Source organism: Dermacentor variabilis, chromosome 10 (genome assembly GCF_050947875.1).
Source record: "Dermacentor variabilis isolate Ectoservices chromosome 10, ASM5094787v1, whole genome shotgun sequence".
NCBI lineage: Eukaryota > Metazoa > Arthropoda > Arachnida > Ixodida > Ixodidae > Dermacentor > Dermacentor variabilis.
The window spans coordinates 103811125-103826932 of NC_134577.1; the positions used below are offsets into that span (position 1 = coordinate 103811125).

Consider the following 15808-nt stretch of genomic DNA (forward strand, 5'->3'; position numbering starts at 1 on the left):
GTAATCACCTGCCACCAACCTTTCCCTGTTTTTCGAACACCCCCTTATCCCAGTGAGGAGTAGTAGGCTAGAGAAACGATCTCCAGGCCGAGCTCTCCTCCTTTCTCTTCATTAAAATCTACTCCTCCTCCTCCGATGCCTGGTTCAAGACCACTTTAATGTATGTACACATCACTCGCGCGAAATTTAAATCGTTTCGTTTACCAAAACTACGAGACGCTGCCGGCAGTAGTCGCCACTTCTATAAGATTGAAAGGTTTTATACTGGACTAGTGCCCCTACACATGCTTCAAAAGATAACAGATGTGCGCAAACTTCAGCCATTTTGTTCCAACACTGTGTGACAGAGCCCATCATTGTGCGCACAGAAGCCCAACTCAGTCCGTCGTGCTATAAGGATACTCTAAGAGAGACTCTAAGTTATATAGAAACTGCAAGAGCATTTCTGCCGTCACCATGATGTTCCGTGTAAAGTTGAAGTGCGATTATATCATGGCCTTTCGCCGTATGATGCAGGTGTGAGGGAAAGCGTGCAAAGTTGATCCGATAAGGATGTTGGCTCAATCTCGTGCGTGCAAGGAAAGAAGGCAGGGAGGAAGCGTGTCGTCTTCCATGGCGCCCAAGGCAGCAGGCATATGATCTTTGTGATGCTACAAATGAATTCATATAAGGCCCAGCGCGGTCCCTTTATAATAACAATTTAGAGTTTCAAAAAGAAAATATCAATGAATGTTTACTGGCGTACTTATACCGAGAAAGACCACCCAGCGCAGTCTTCAATATTCGTAATCCGTATGCGTGGATCAACTTTGCCGCATATTTATACACTCGTTAAGGCAGATGCCCGACTAATCGCGGGTTCTGACGTACATCTGAGAATGCCCGACACTATTCGCATCATGCAGGTAATCTTACTAGGCTAACATTTCACCGTAAGACACGGCGACAACATTCAAGAATTGTGCAATACAGTAGGTGAGATTTTCGCCGAGCGACAGCTTGATAGTATTAATTTTTCTTGTAATCTAGTCAACGGGGCAAAGCGATATAATGAACCTGTGAGAATATATATGGCTGTTAGTGATAAATATTCTGTCGTTACTTTCTTTTTTTACGCTCTGTACATACAAGACTTGAAGCAGTGTTCCACTTACAAATCCTTTATTGGTACTGTTCTGTTTGACATTTAGGTGGTCGCCCCAGAAGGCGGCGTATTTCATGACGGCCACCCTCTCAGAAGGAGCTGAAGGACCTGTGATGTTGGTCAATTACCGAGCCTCAAAAGGTAAGAAACTCAACATGCTCGTATGCAACTATTAAGGCCTAGTTGCCTTACAAAATGCGCGATTAAACGAGTCATCCAATAGGCGCGGTTTTATGAATTTATGCTCGTATGCACGAGTATACATTTAGTTTGCTAACTTTTCAATATTCAAACGCCACACTCGGAAAGCAAGTTGACAAGACTGCACAGCCTGTGGTTTGCGAAGGTTGCGCAAGAGAGAGAAATGCGTTTTCACGCGCAGTGATGACGTGTTTTTATACAGCTAGGCGGCAGGGGAATCCACTTTGGTAAATAAAGCCTGAGAAGCAGACAAGATACTGTGCAGGATAAGCATGGCAGGAAAGTGTGTCATTGGAGGTAGCGTTTGAGTTGGGAGACGTGTTGGGGAAAAACTAGGTGCGTACCCGAAGGTCCACTTTCGGGCGTGCCGTCTTGGCGGTAAGTCACGGGCGCCAAATTACACAAGACGCGCTAAAGGCCTCGGAACCACGACAGAAACATTGCAGCACGTCCAGGAAGTCGTACTCCACGTCGAGCAAGAACAAGATCTCCCGGCTTATACGACGGAGGCGGAATATAATTCTTCGTATTGATTGCTTGATCTCATGCGCTGGCATCAATAATGTGTTTCAGGGCTTGTAGGTGGTGCTGAGCAACCATTAGTGGGGAGTTCAGTGGACGATTCAGCGGTATGCCAAGCTGGCAGTCGAGGTAAACTGATGGCGTTCGGCTGTAGACAAGCGAAACTGGTGTCCCTTGGCCGTATTGGCGGTGAACAGGGCATCGGGAAGAAAACTCTCCCAGTTATTGTGTGGAGAGTTCACAGATATTATAGTATCATCAACAGTGCGATTAACCAGCTCAACAAGGCCGTTAACCCCTACAGGTTATTATCCGGTGTAGTGGCATGCTCTTTTAAGTACTGTCTTAATGCAGCTTTGAATTCTTTAGACATAAAGGAACTTCTGCATTCCGTAAACAAGAGCTTGGGGTTGCCATGTGACACAAAGTTGCTTCCGAGAAACTCAAGCGCATGTTGTGAGGCCGTATCCTGTGTGGCTTCGGCTTCAACCCAGTTGGTAAAGTAATCGACGGCAACGATAGTGCAACTGTTGCCTTCTTTGTTTTCCTAAAGGGACCGACATGGTTCTTCCAGCTTACTTCAAATGAATGGATTGTTCCCGTGCCAAAACAGCTCCGAAACCCTGGCGTATGTCTTTGTGCATCCCAGGTTCCCGGCTATAACTACATTGTCAAGGTATTTCAACATGTGATTCCGAAGGCAACACGGTGCAACACGTAGCCACCCTGATCAGACTCGTCGCAGAGGCCTAACGTTCAAGAGCAGGCCGTTTTCCTTGTTGTAATTGTGCCGCAGGCTCGTACAACATCAGTTCGATTCATGATTGCTGCTTGCTCGAAGGATGCTTAGGATTCAGAGGAGTTCAGGGTCACGAGCTTGCACACAGTTTAGAACTTCAATAGCGTTGACAAAGGCTCGATGACACGACAAATTGTCGCCATCCGGATGTGATGCACTACTTCCTTGTCCGATGTCGAAATTACACAATTCCGATTGGAGAGACCAGCGTACCAGCACACGGAGCCTAGCGAATCTAAGACTACAGCCACACTAGAGACGACTGTAATGTTAGTTATACAAATATGGCCGAAGCATTAGAAAGGCCCATGTTACCGCGGGACATACAAGTTATGAGCAATGGTGGCATCAATCCACATTCGACAACTGGCGGCTCCCTCGAGTGGAATCTTTTTGCAGGGGAACCACGCTAAGTCTACCTTGAACAGCGTCAGTGTGCAAGAAAACGGGAGCAAATTTATAGCAATGAGAAGTGTTGGCGCTGCATGAGCACTTATGTAATGTCTGCGAAAGCAGCTTGCCGCAATTGTCGCCATCTCCATTGAGCGTTCTTTTTTTTTTACAATGTAATCAGACGTGCGCTACGACAGGCAAAGTCCTTGACGAAGTGCCGGAAGTACGATGCAAATCAGATAGAGCGCTTTAGGTCCTTGGCCGTGCAAGGGGCAGTATAATAAGCTAGAGTACTTTGCCCATTACGTGTTTTAAATACGTGACTTTGTCATAACCAAAGAAGCATTTCCTGGCCTTTGCGCGAAAGGCAGCTGATGACAATGCTTGCGGAATTACTGCTAGCCTACAGTGATGTTCGAGAAATACTGACGCATATAAAATTATATCGTGAAAGTATCCAAGCGCAATGGCCAATTTGAGTCACTCAGGAACCTCATTCGTGAGACATTGTAACATTGCCAGGGCGTTGGAAAGCCCGATTGGCAAGCGATAGAAGTGTTTTAGCCGATCTGCGCTAATAAAAGCGGCCTTGTCCGTGTCGATAGAGCCCATGGATATCTGCCAGTACCCTGAAAACTAGACAAGTGCGGAATATAGCACGTCCTTTTGAGGCTGTCCAAGCAGTTATCCAGACTCGGCAAATAATATTCGTCAAACCTTGGGATACTTTTTGTTCGGTGGGATACCGTCGCTTTTTTACCGGTACTACAGATGAACGCCAAAGGCTGCTGCACTCAGAAATATTACTTCGCTTTAACATGTCGCTCTGGTCTTGAATGACGCAACTTTCGGGGGGTGCAACGAGACGAGTCTCGTTATGAATAGCTGCGTGTCATGTGTACGTCATGTTGTCAAGAACGAATAACATGAATTAATCAATGGATGGTAATACGGTGCTCGAACCAGGGTGTGCAACAAGGCTCGTCAGTGAACAGCGCAAGGCCCGCATGGTACAACTACAGGAATATATTTATGGCATTAAACCCGGCCGCCACCAGAGTAGAACGCCCCCCACCCTTCCAGGTGCCTTGTTCCGCACGATAGAAGACTCCCCACCTTCTTTCCTTGCGTGCGCGGCTGAGCGTCTATCCTCGGCTAACTTTGCACGCTTTCACTCACACATACAGCAAACGGCGCGCGGCTACAATGTTATCGCTGTAGCACTTTACTGGTGGCGAGCTCCACCACTGGAACAGCTGGCACCACCGTCGGCGTGAAGTGGCATGAGGGATCACGTGGACAAAGCGGCCCCATGGCGCATCCGCTGCTTCGGAAGCGCCGAAGTGAACTAAAAACGCAAGTTAAACTCGCACCTGCGCTGCGGTTCTGATTAAGTGGTGAGGTTTTCCCGCCTTGGGTATCTTCTGGACCGCATTTTAAAGCACTATAATAGGTAGTCGCTGCTTTGAAGGCGTGCAGCATGGTAGGCTGATGCTCGGTGCCGCAGTGCCGGACGTAGGCAACAAAGCCTGGTGTCAGCCTTATTCACACGTAGCCGTAGGACGAGGAGCTGCGTGAAGCTTGGCTCGCGAAACTGAGAACGAGCAGACAGCCATCGGTTACAACACGGCTATTCAGCAAGCACATACGCGACGCAGATTTCTGATACGGCGTCGGGACTGCGATGTTCAGTGCGTAGCAGGAAACGCGCACTGAAACGCTCACCGTTGCTCGCTGCCTGGCTAGTGTCATGACGCTTTATTTGGTCTATGAAATTGTTGATGCTAGATTCTGGCAAGTTCACTCGAATGGAAGGGGAGCGATAAGAAGCGCATAAAAGAAGAGGAATGACACATGGTCATGTTTGTGTTATGAATTAAAGTACTGGATTACAAAAAAGAAGCAGCCGGAAATCGCACGCTCAGAACACAAATAGACATACAGCGGGACGCACCCTGAGAAATAATACTGAAACGTCCAATAATTTAGAAGAAAAACAAAGATTGAATCGTCGCGACAGCACATCACAGTCGCAATCCCAGCGTAGCCGCCGGTTTATTTCATAGCCGCCGTAGTCACAGTTTATTAAGGCAGGCCAGCCATGGTGCTGCGGGATCTAGGCAGCGGTTGACATCGCGGCCGGTTGACATCAGGTTGATCGCGTTAACGTGCTCTTCTCACGCAGAAGCTGCACATCAGCTCATCTTCTTCGCCTCCTTTGGAGGCGATAGTCGCGCTGCTACGGGGCCCCTCTCGTAGTGTGAAGCGCGATTGAAATAAAGTCGAATCGTAGGGTCCAGGTTAAGTGTGCAGGTGATGTCGTCATTGGTAGGGTCTGGTTCACGCATTCCCAGAGGAATGCACCTGGAAGCACCAGCAGCAGAGGTCATGGGCGAGGCGCCGCCACAGTGATGCTGTAGTGCTATATTGTGGCGTGCCGCCGATGCCCGGGCCTGTCGATGCTCCAAAAGTGGGCTGTCTGGCAGCTCGTGACTTGCGTGGATGTAGCGCAAGTGTTCGCCACTCAAAATGTAGACGTGGAAGTGTTGCTCGAGCTGAAAGCGGCAGATGGCAGAGCTGTTCCTGTAAAACTTCTGCAGGTACTACATCCGCAGAAAGCGCGAGCAGAGAACATCGGAAAGCTCACCTGCTGCTGCTTGCAGTGAAATATAGAATGGTTATAGTATCATGGTTGTGGTGGTCGCTGAAGGCATCACTAAGGTTGTGCTTATGGCGTCGCCGTGCCTGCGAGAGGGAAATGGTTGCTTAGTGGAGCCGACGGACGAGCTTCTGTATGAGTGATGATTGACGAGCCCCCGAACAGAAAGTGGAGAGCTTGCGGAAAAGTTCAAGGAAGGAGAGCAACAGGCCGTAGAATAGCCTAAAGCCCTTGCGTTTGGTTCAGTGAATTCCTTGGAAAGAGTCGTGGCGCAGCTTCCTTCGAGCTGAGAAGGAGGCTCCCAAACCGAGTAGACGTCTGATGCTGGGGCCGGCGCGTGCTGACGATCAGCGCGAGTAGACGCACGCCATGTGAGACAAGATACCGAATGATGCAACGGTTCCTCTGGCGAGGGCGGTATTGACTGAGCGCTCGAGGGTGGCAAGTCAGCAAGGATGGCTGCCCGCAAGTCGTCGCAGTAGTCGGGCCGGAGCCAGGCAACTGGAGCCTGAAACGCAGCCGGAGCCTGGAGCTTTGTAGAAAGGAAGTGGCTGTCCAGCTGGATGAACCAGATCTTCGGCATGTCAATGTAGAATTTCCGGACACCCTTCGACCACGGGACGTCTGCCGAACTGCGGGAGGCCACCTCAGTCGCATTGGTAGAGTTCGTGCGCTGATGCTGGCATGGCTGTGCTCTGTCTTGCGGGTTACCAATTTGTGGGTAGTGGCGCGAAAAGATAGCCGCCATGGTCATGGTTTATTGAGGCCAAGGTGCAGTGCGATTTGGGGTAGTTGCCGACACCGCGTCCTCTCTGGTCGAGCTTCCTAGAGTGTTCTTTTCTCACGCTGCATCCAGCTGAGCCCATCACTCGCGCCGCTACAGAAGTATTGGTGGGAAAAAAGAGAAACCATGTCAATGGAGCCGACGTCATTAGTGGCACTGGTTACCATACAAGACAAATAGATCTTTTAACAAAGCGAGAAAGTATCAAGGAAAGGTAGCCAAACTAATCAAATGTAATATATGTAGTCAAAACTGACTAACACAAGCTGGGTGGGAGATGATTTCTTGCCGCCCTATTTCCAAGAGGATTCCAATTAAAATTACCACATTCACTATGATCATCATTACAATTGTCATCCATTGACGTTTACATCTCAGTAAAACCACTAAGCCATAAAAGGTAATGTGATCATTGGCAAGCTCAAACTTCCATTACCTCGCTCAGCCACCCCTATACGCATCCAATTGTATAGCAGAGAGTCGATTAGAATTTTCTGTTTGTATCTGACTTCTACTTAATGCTCCCGATGCACTATATCTTTTATAATAGGTAAAGGGACCCCATACACGTTTCGGTTTTGGAACCCGGATGAAAAGTGCGGTATCTTTACGTACCCACCAGGTAAGAGCCATATGAGGCTATGGTGTCTCTGCTTTTCTGACTCCCTGGTCCTTCAATAATAACAGAGATTGCTCACTTTTCATAGAAAGAGCACGTAGCTATACCTATAAAAGTATTGGGCTCTGAAGTTTTTGTAGTTTAATGTCATTACCGTTGGCAGCGGGCTGACATCCGGTATTCGCAGTGCAGCGTGCGCTCCTACAGATCCGGCTTTGTTGGTGGCGATCGCGACTGTCCATGTGTTCAGTTAGGATCGGCATTTCCGTTTCATGCAGGATATTGTTATTTGCTTGTATCTGTCCCATAGTGTCGTAGCTCGCAAAATTTCCTAAATGAGGTTTAGGCTGAACTCAGGGGTTCACTTTCATTGGCGATTGTGACCGAAGGCCGCTAAAATGGACATGCTTGGTTGGCTATTTTGCGCTGACTTGCGCATGGGGCCAATGCAGCGTGCGGGATTTAGCGATAATTGATGGCAGCAATGTTGGAAATTAGCCGAACGACTGCAGTTTTAGGCTTTGTCGAGCAGTAACATAATAGTCGCTAAGAGCCTGGTCATTGCGGGGCGTGAAGGGGACGCGCTGACATTTAGTGGCAAGTTTTCGAAAATACCAGTCGTATGTCACAAATGAGTTGAATGCATCCGCCGGTTACCTGCGCCGAGCCGGAGCGTAGACAATCGACTAGCATTTACTAGGTCAGCCGGTATCTATTAGAGAAAAATATTAAGAGATATTGTATGAGTCTCGTTGAGATATTAGATTAGACTTGATCAAATACCAATGAATATAAATGAGTAATTGGGATAGTACGCTAAACACTTTCTTTTAAAAAAGATGCACTTCTTCCTATAAAAAAATTTTTGATTATCAATCGTATTGTCCATCAATGCTAGGATATGCGCATGAGCGGAAAAAACTTACGCTTTCCGTTTGAAACAGTGAAGTGTGTCTCTTATTTCGTTCTTGTAACATTCAGTTTATCTGTTGTGCATTCATAATATTTATCACATCATAAGCGGTGTTTCAGTGGTTAACTTCCTTTCTTAAGAACCATAAATATTTAGTCATTTTGCAATCTACATATTTTAATATCGAACGTGATGTGTCATGTGATTGATTTGCATTCTCACGTGGAAAAGCGTAGGCTAAACAGTCTCTCGGTGCCCATGTCTGCCTATTCATTCACATTAATTGTAAAATTAAGAGTGCTCAGGTAGCACATACTGCTATTGTAAATTCCCTGCAGTGCAAAACTCGAAAGACCACTCAGCGGCGTTCAATTGAACATTAATGTTTTCTCATTAAAAACTCATAAGAAGTGCTTAGGTACATCCTCGGGTGTTTTAAGAAGTGTAGGGATATATAGCTTGAAGAACTCGTGCATTGAGAATTACGGTCAGTTCAGACCTCAGCCTGGGTTATGGGCCCTTGCTACACAACCACGACTGACATGTTATCACTTGTAATTTGACGTTGGTCTTTATAAAATGCGTCTCGAAGCCAGAAAGAGAACTGAAGGTATAATTAGTCATAGCAAAGTGCCTCATTCATTGCCGCACTATGGCACAATAACCGGTTACCAGTGACTGGAACACATCTAAGCCACATGCAGATACACGGTGCATAATTAGTTAGGTTATACCGTCTAGTTTGTCTACGTGTCCATCAAGCACGCCAGTCCCAGCAGTGACAGCTCTAATTATAAAGCCTTCATGTACTTCCTGATGATGCATAATTGCAGTCATATTTATAAGTTTCTTTTCTAATTAGTTTTTTATGCTACGAGGCAGGCGTTAAAAAATGCCAGTCACGCTTACCGAATAACACTATTACGGAAATTTCACTAGAGAACAACGCTCAACACTGAAGGAACTGCATTTCGAAGTCCGAACCAAGATGGTTATCGCAATATATTAAGCACATAGTATTGAAGGAGAGCTGGAATAAAACAGGCGTCATTCCCTGTGTTTTTGATGACATGGGGTACTATAAGGTAAAGCTATTCCAATCTTTTTTTTTATTCAAATCGCCTCGCGTCAAATTTACGTAACTGCTGACGCAAGCATCGCGACGTGGCCCGCTGCGTTGTCTGGAAAGCCCCATGAAACGCTCTCCTAGAATATAGGAGGCACTTTTGTTTCCTTTTAAAGCAAACAACACTGCCGTCATTGAGCGCTTTTTCTTGCCTAACTGACTGACAAACGGTGAGGAGCACGCTCAAGTGTAGTTGGTTTAGATATGGGCGAGGCAGTGGCAGTGAAAATAGATAACCGTATGAAGAGGGTGTTATTTAGCTTGCGGTGGGGACGGTCAGGGGACAAATTGCAAAGCATGCTCACAGACTTGGATAGGCAAAGGAGAAGGGTGTGATAAAATTAAACCGCAGAAAACTAAAATAATGTTTAACAGTCTCGGAATAGAACAGCAGTTTACGATAGGTAGCGAGGCACTGGAAGTGGTAACGGACTACATTTACTCAGGGAAGGTATTGACCGCGGATCCGGATCATGAGACTGAAAGAATCATCAGAATAAGAATGGGCTGGGGTGCGTTTGGCAGGCATTCTCAGATCATGAACAGCAGGTTGTCATTATTCCTCAAGAGAAAAGTGTATAACCGCTGCGTCTTACCAGCACTCACGTACGGGGCAGAAACTTGGAGACTTACGAAAAGGGTTATACTTGCATTGAGGACGACGCAACGAGCTATGGAAAGAATGATAAGTGTAATGTTAAGGGATAAGAAAAGAGCAGATCGCGCCAGGGAACAAACGCGTGTTAATGGCATCTTAGTTGAAATCAAGAAAAAAAATAGGGGGGCATGGGCAGGACATGTAATGAGGAGGGAAGGTAACGGATGGTCATTAAGAGTTACGGACTGGATTCCAAGGGAAGGGAAGCGTAGCAGGGGGCGCCAGAAAGTTAGGTAAGCGGATGAGATTAAGAAGTTTGCAGGGACGACATGGCCACAATTAGTACATGACCGGGGTAGTTGGAGAAGTATGGGAGAGGCCTTTGCCCTGCAGTGGGCGTCACCAAGCTGCTGCCGCTGCCGCCGCCGCCGTTGATGGACGGTCGGAAATCATGGCGACACACAACAGAATGCTAATAATGCAGCTAAAACGAAACATCAGCAAAGAAGAGCTGGTAGACCGAGGTCGTGTACGCGCTGAAAGGGCTCGACTACGTTATAATGTCACGCGAAAAAAGATTTGTTATACGCAAATAAACCCATGTTCTTCGGCGGGTGCGAGTAGAAAGCACCTGCGCGATCGGCGGGCAGCTATCTTCTTTTCCTTTCGTAACGGGGCAGTCACCGATTATTCAGAAAAAAAAAATTTAGTTTTGTTTGGCATACTAATGCATCTTTAATTCGTACATGTCACTTCAACGAGGTGAGTTTTCGCGGTTTGGTGACGTCGCGTGATAGACAGGCGAAGTGGACGCAGCCTGAAGACTTTTTTTTTTATGCAGCAGAAGTTATAAAGAAAGAGGTCCCACAGTTAGAAACTGCAGCGGGACCTCTTGTTCTTAGTTACATAATATATAAATAAAAAGGCGTCAGTTGCGGTTATAAACAAAGAATGGATTACACAATTTCTACAGTGTTAAAGTAATAAAACCTATGGCAACAAATCACAACACAAAAGAAATTAGATAATAAGCAACATAAACATACTTCAAAGAATAGATGCAGTTTACAGGGTATTAATGTAAGCTCTCAGTGAACGTTGGTATGAGGATAATGTAGGTGAGGATTTCACGTGAGTAGGTAAATTATTCCACATTTTCACAATAGCAAAACCAACAGTTAGTTTGCCATAGTTGCGGGATTTTGGAAGTAAGAGGTTACTTTGTAAAGAGAACCTGGTAGTGTAAGGATTAGCAAGACTATACCTGCCAATGACAATGTAATTGTGGGTTTTTAAGAAGGCGGTAAATAACGATGCTGTGGTTGTACCAGATAATTTTATCTATTGTGAGGATACTTAACTCACTGAAGATGGGCGTAACACGAGCGTTATAAGGAGCTGAAGCGATGATACGGACAGCGTTATTTTGGATGTGCTGCAAGGGAGCTATATGACAGCGATATGCAAGACCCCAAGGACTGATACAGTAATTTAAATGGCTATAGATGAAGGCATAATACAATGTCAGGAGAGTGTGCATTTGAAAGTACTGTCTGGCCTTTAAAAGCACCCTGATACGATAGGCAGCTTTCTTTATGATGAAGCTGACATGCAAATTAAACGTTAGAAAGGAGTCTATTTGAACACATAAAAATGAGCACTCATTAGATGGTAATATTGGGTGAGAAGCTATGTACAGTGGTGGAAGGTTATGTCGAGGTTTACCGTGTGAACTACAAACCATAATCTTTGTTTTCTGAGGGTTAATTAGCAACTTATTTTTTTCCACCAACTACTGACATCTTTTAGTTTATCATTTAAACGCTGTGTTAGCGTAAAGATGTCGTTATGTGAAACGTAAATAGTGGTGTCGTCCGCGTACAAAAGACATTCTGTAGAAGTTAGGCAGTTTGGGAAATCATTAATGAAGATTAGAAATAAGAGGGGACCGAGTACGGACCCCTGCGGAAAACCAGTACTCCTGAAATGCAAAGCTGTTGCTGTCTATCGTATAAATAGCTTCGCAGTAGCTCCAAAGATGGACCTGTTATGCCATATGCGCTGAGTTTAGTAAAGAGAATGTTGTGATTAATGGAATCGAATGCTTTCGAGTAATCGATAAATACAGATCCTACGAATCTGCCCCCATCAATTTCCGCTTTGATCTTGTCAGTGAGGATGATTAGAGCTAGGTAACTAGAATATCCAGCACGAAAACCAAACTGTCTTGGTGTTAATAATTGGAATTTGTCCAAGTAGTTAGATGGGCGCTGTGCTAATAGTTTTTCTATTACTTTACTGAGACACGGCAAGATGGATATGGGCCTGTAGTTTGCCAGTAAGGTGACGTCTCCTTTTTTGTGCACAGGAATTATTTTTGACCTTCTCAAGTCACCAGGGAAAACGGCAGTTCTAAAGATTAAATTGACAACGTGACTGCAAGCTTCACATATGCTGTCAACAATTTCTTTGATATGATACGAGCATATGGGATCTAAACCAGGACTGCAATTTTTAAGATTCATAATTGTTGCGTGAACTTCACTGGGTGTAGTTGGGAAGAGATAAAATGATTGTTGTGTCAAGCGTGGCATGTGAGTGTCATTACCCCCAGGGATATCAGTGACAGTACCAAAAAAGTTGCTGAATGCGCAAGCAATATCTTCAGGGTTTGTAAGTGTGTAGTCTTTTTCTTGAATTTTCGTTATTCTATTCCTAGTAAGATTCTTATTCAGAAACGCATTAAGTATCTGCCATTGTTTCGGGGTATCGTTCCCGGTTTGATTTATTACATTTTCATAATAAGTTTTCTTTGCTTGTTTAAGTAGATATATCAGTAAGGTGCAAAACGTCTTCTACCGAAGCTTAAGAGATTGGTTAAATGGTCTATTTTTGCATTTTCGATACAGATTTTCTTTCTTGCGCATGCTCTTCAACAGTCCTTGTGTAAGCCGAGGGTTTGATGGGGAGGCAAAATGTTTACTGCACTTAACTATTGTTGCTTGTGAGGATATACAAGCTTTATATGTGCCATATAACTCAGTATAAGAGGCTTCAGCGTCATTTAATGATGTTACACGCGACCTATCTGAACTGTTAACTAGCTCTATGAAATTTTCTTTGTCAAACCTGGGTTTTGCGTACAGAGTTTCCATGGCGTGATTAAGACGTGGAAAACAGAGCACGATTGGAAAGTGATCGGTTATGTTAATTCGTACGATAAAAGCCTTAAGGGTATAAAGCAGGTTTGTTAGTGCATGATGGATGAGAGTAGTCGAGTTAGAGACGCACCTAGTAGGTAGTTGTAACAACGACTCGATACCGTATCCATGACAGATGCTAATGTATTCTTTGCTGTAAGCACTGTCCTCATCCAGAAGATTGATGTTTATGTCTCCCATGATAACCATGTTCTTGTTTTCATTCGAAACAGTGTGCAAAATTTGATCTAGAGCGCAGGAAAACGTGTTGATACTAGAGCTCGGTGATCGGTAGATGCAGCCAAATACAGTGCTTTTTTCACCGGTACTGAAACATGAATTATTGATTTCAATCCATACTGCTTCGCAATCGGCCATACTAAGATTTAAATCTAGCCTGCGTTTATACTCTACATCTTGTGAAATAAAGATTGAGGAACCGCCGTGGTTCGATGATACGCGATGACAATATTCCTGACTGTATGATGGAAATGAAAACAAATTCTTATCGCTATCGCTTAGCCATGTCTCCGTTACACAAACCAGTGAAAATGAAATATTGACTGATGATAACAGCAGGTGAAATTCATCATAGTGTTTTTACAGATTTCTTGCATTGAAATGGATAGCTGAGCAGCTGGCATTTGACAACAACGATGCCAGTTCATTTGATTCAACGTAAGCCATGTTGGAAGAAGCGAAGTGCTATTACGCATGGTTAGTGAAAAGCGCGAGATCTGCCTCGTTTCGAATTCGAAAAACCCTGCTGTCAGTGTTCTTCCTTGCCTTGATTAGGCAGTCGTCAGTCCATAGGAACTGCCAGTGATTTTCTTTTTTCAAAGGTAGAGCTTTCGAAAATATCTTTTTGTTGTCCTGTGTCAGATGGTCGTTGACGTAAATCGGCTTAGACTCAGTTCCATGAAAGCCTATGTCACGAGTCTGTAGACGCGCCTTACGCGCCTTGCTTACGAATTCTGCTTTCTTTCTCCTTGAGGTGAACGTTGCGTATAAATTTTTCTTGCTTGAGACAGATGTCACTCGATGGGCAATTTCGACGTCGTCCCTCGATACCGGACAGTTGATTTTACTTTCAACAGCCTGAAGAATCGCCACACAGTCTTCGCCTTGAGTGCAGGGTACACCCTTTAGTTCAACATTATTTTTGCTTGAGTATTGTTCTAGCTCACTTACTTTCTTTTCTAAGGCTGCGTTTCTAGTTGTAAGTGCCAAGTTCGTATTCTTCAGTTTCTCGTTCTCAGACTTCAGTTCCTCAACAGTTTCATTTAAGTAAGCCAGGCTCCCCTGCAATTCCTCCAAGTCTTTCTTGAAGTTACCAACAAACGTTTCTGGTTCAGTGGCCATCTTCGATTTAACGCTCGCCAGAACTTGTTGAGCCACCGTAGCCAGTTTTCCCTGCGGAACACTTTCTAGCGCATCAAGACGCTTCGCGAGTTCAGCATTTGAGGGCATGATAGATACAAAGCACCGAAACAAAAACTGTAATAGTGGCAGTAGTTGTGATATGTAAGAATTAGGAAAAAATGAAAACCAAAGCTCACCTGTGTAGGGAATAGCAGATGCTTATTAGCAGGAATGGCAGAGGATCCCTCGTGCACGCTCGCAACCGCTGCCACTAGTGTCGACGATCTGGACGTGTTGCGTATATATAGGCTCAGGAGTAGACGGTGCGGCCGCTAACGGAATAGACGGTGCCTCACTGCGCAGAGGTTGGCGATCAGGCCTGAGTCCGCTGGGCCATGCGCAGAAGCAAAATTCAGTTTGGTGATCAGGCCCGAGTCCTCTAGACCATGCGCAGAAGCAAACCGCAGGACGCAGTGTCGCCGGATCCGCGCTCCTTGTGATATCTGTGTGTAGGGAATAGCAGATGCTTATTAGCAGGAATGCCAGAGGCTCCCTCGTGCACACTCGCAACCGCTGCCACTAGTGTCGATAGCACTTCTGACCAATAGCACAGGGCTAATTGCGAAGGCGGCGAATCGTAAATAATGTTTCTTTTGTTTGGTCTATTCATGCATAATCAGTGTGTACACGTAGTTCTCGATGGGGAGCGAACGCGGTTTTCGTGACGGCGCGTGACAGAAAGGCCAAGTGGCGCTTGCCCAAAAAAATTCTTGACCTATAGTGGAGGGATGACTTCAGAATTGGAGTGGAGATGTTTGCGACAACTTTACGTGATAGCGCTTCCATATAGTGCTAAACAGACGATATAAGTTTAGAGAAAACTAACTTTTTATTTCCTTTTCATGCAGATGGCCGATGCGAACAGATTGTTTGGGGCTCAGTTGTACGAGCAAACGCAACATCTTGCAACGAAGCATACAAGACAATTTGTGGTAATAAGCGCTACAATGAATACCAAGACGATTGCGGAACTTAATAGGCTGTGTCTTTTATGGAGCTAGTAAAAATATTATTTCCTGATTCTAAGCAAGTGAGAAAATGAAAGCAGTTGTAACCATATTTGAAAGTGTTGTAAGGTTTTTCGTAGCGTCAACAGAAACCATCCTACATAAGGTTTGGATTCGCATTAATCTCATGGCTTTTGCTTTTCTCATAGATGCCACAAGAACTTTATTGTTATTTTATTAAGGCAATACACAGATACCTAGACGGCTATGCACATACCTTATAACGGCTTCATGGTCAAGTTACACACGGGACTTCAAAGAACCCTGCACCCCCCCCCCATTCTTTTATAACTATAAATAAATGACACTAGAGGCGACAGAAACTTCCGTGAACACCTGAACCAAATACTACTGAAATCCACCGAGAGGATGACGTATAATGCCTCTGCAACTATTGGTTATGCTTTCCTGCAGGTCCGTC

General features: G+C 45.2%; 1 protein-coding gene across 2 annotated transcripts in view; it reads left to right on the forward strand.

Moving 5' to 3' along the window:
• Window positions 1–15406, forward strand: part of LOC142559676 (uncharacterized) — a 52514-nt gene extending 37108 nt beyond the window's left edge. The window contains exons 3-5 of one of the 2 annotated variants that reach the window (XM_075671240.1): window positions 1191–1285; window positions 7053–7124; window positions 15229–15406. In XM_075671240.1, coding sequence (XP_075527355.1) covers window positions 1191–1285; window positions 7053–7124; window positions 15229–15356 — 295 coding nt within the window. In that variant the 3' untranslated portion in view covers window positions 15357–15406. The remainder of the gene's footprint in view (window positions 1–1190; window positions 1286–7052; window positions 7125–15228) is intronic. The other variant, XM_075671241.1, reaches the window with a different exon arrangement.
• Window positions 15407–15808: the final 402 nt, after the last annotated feature.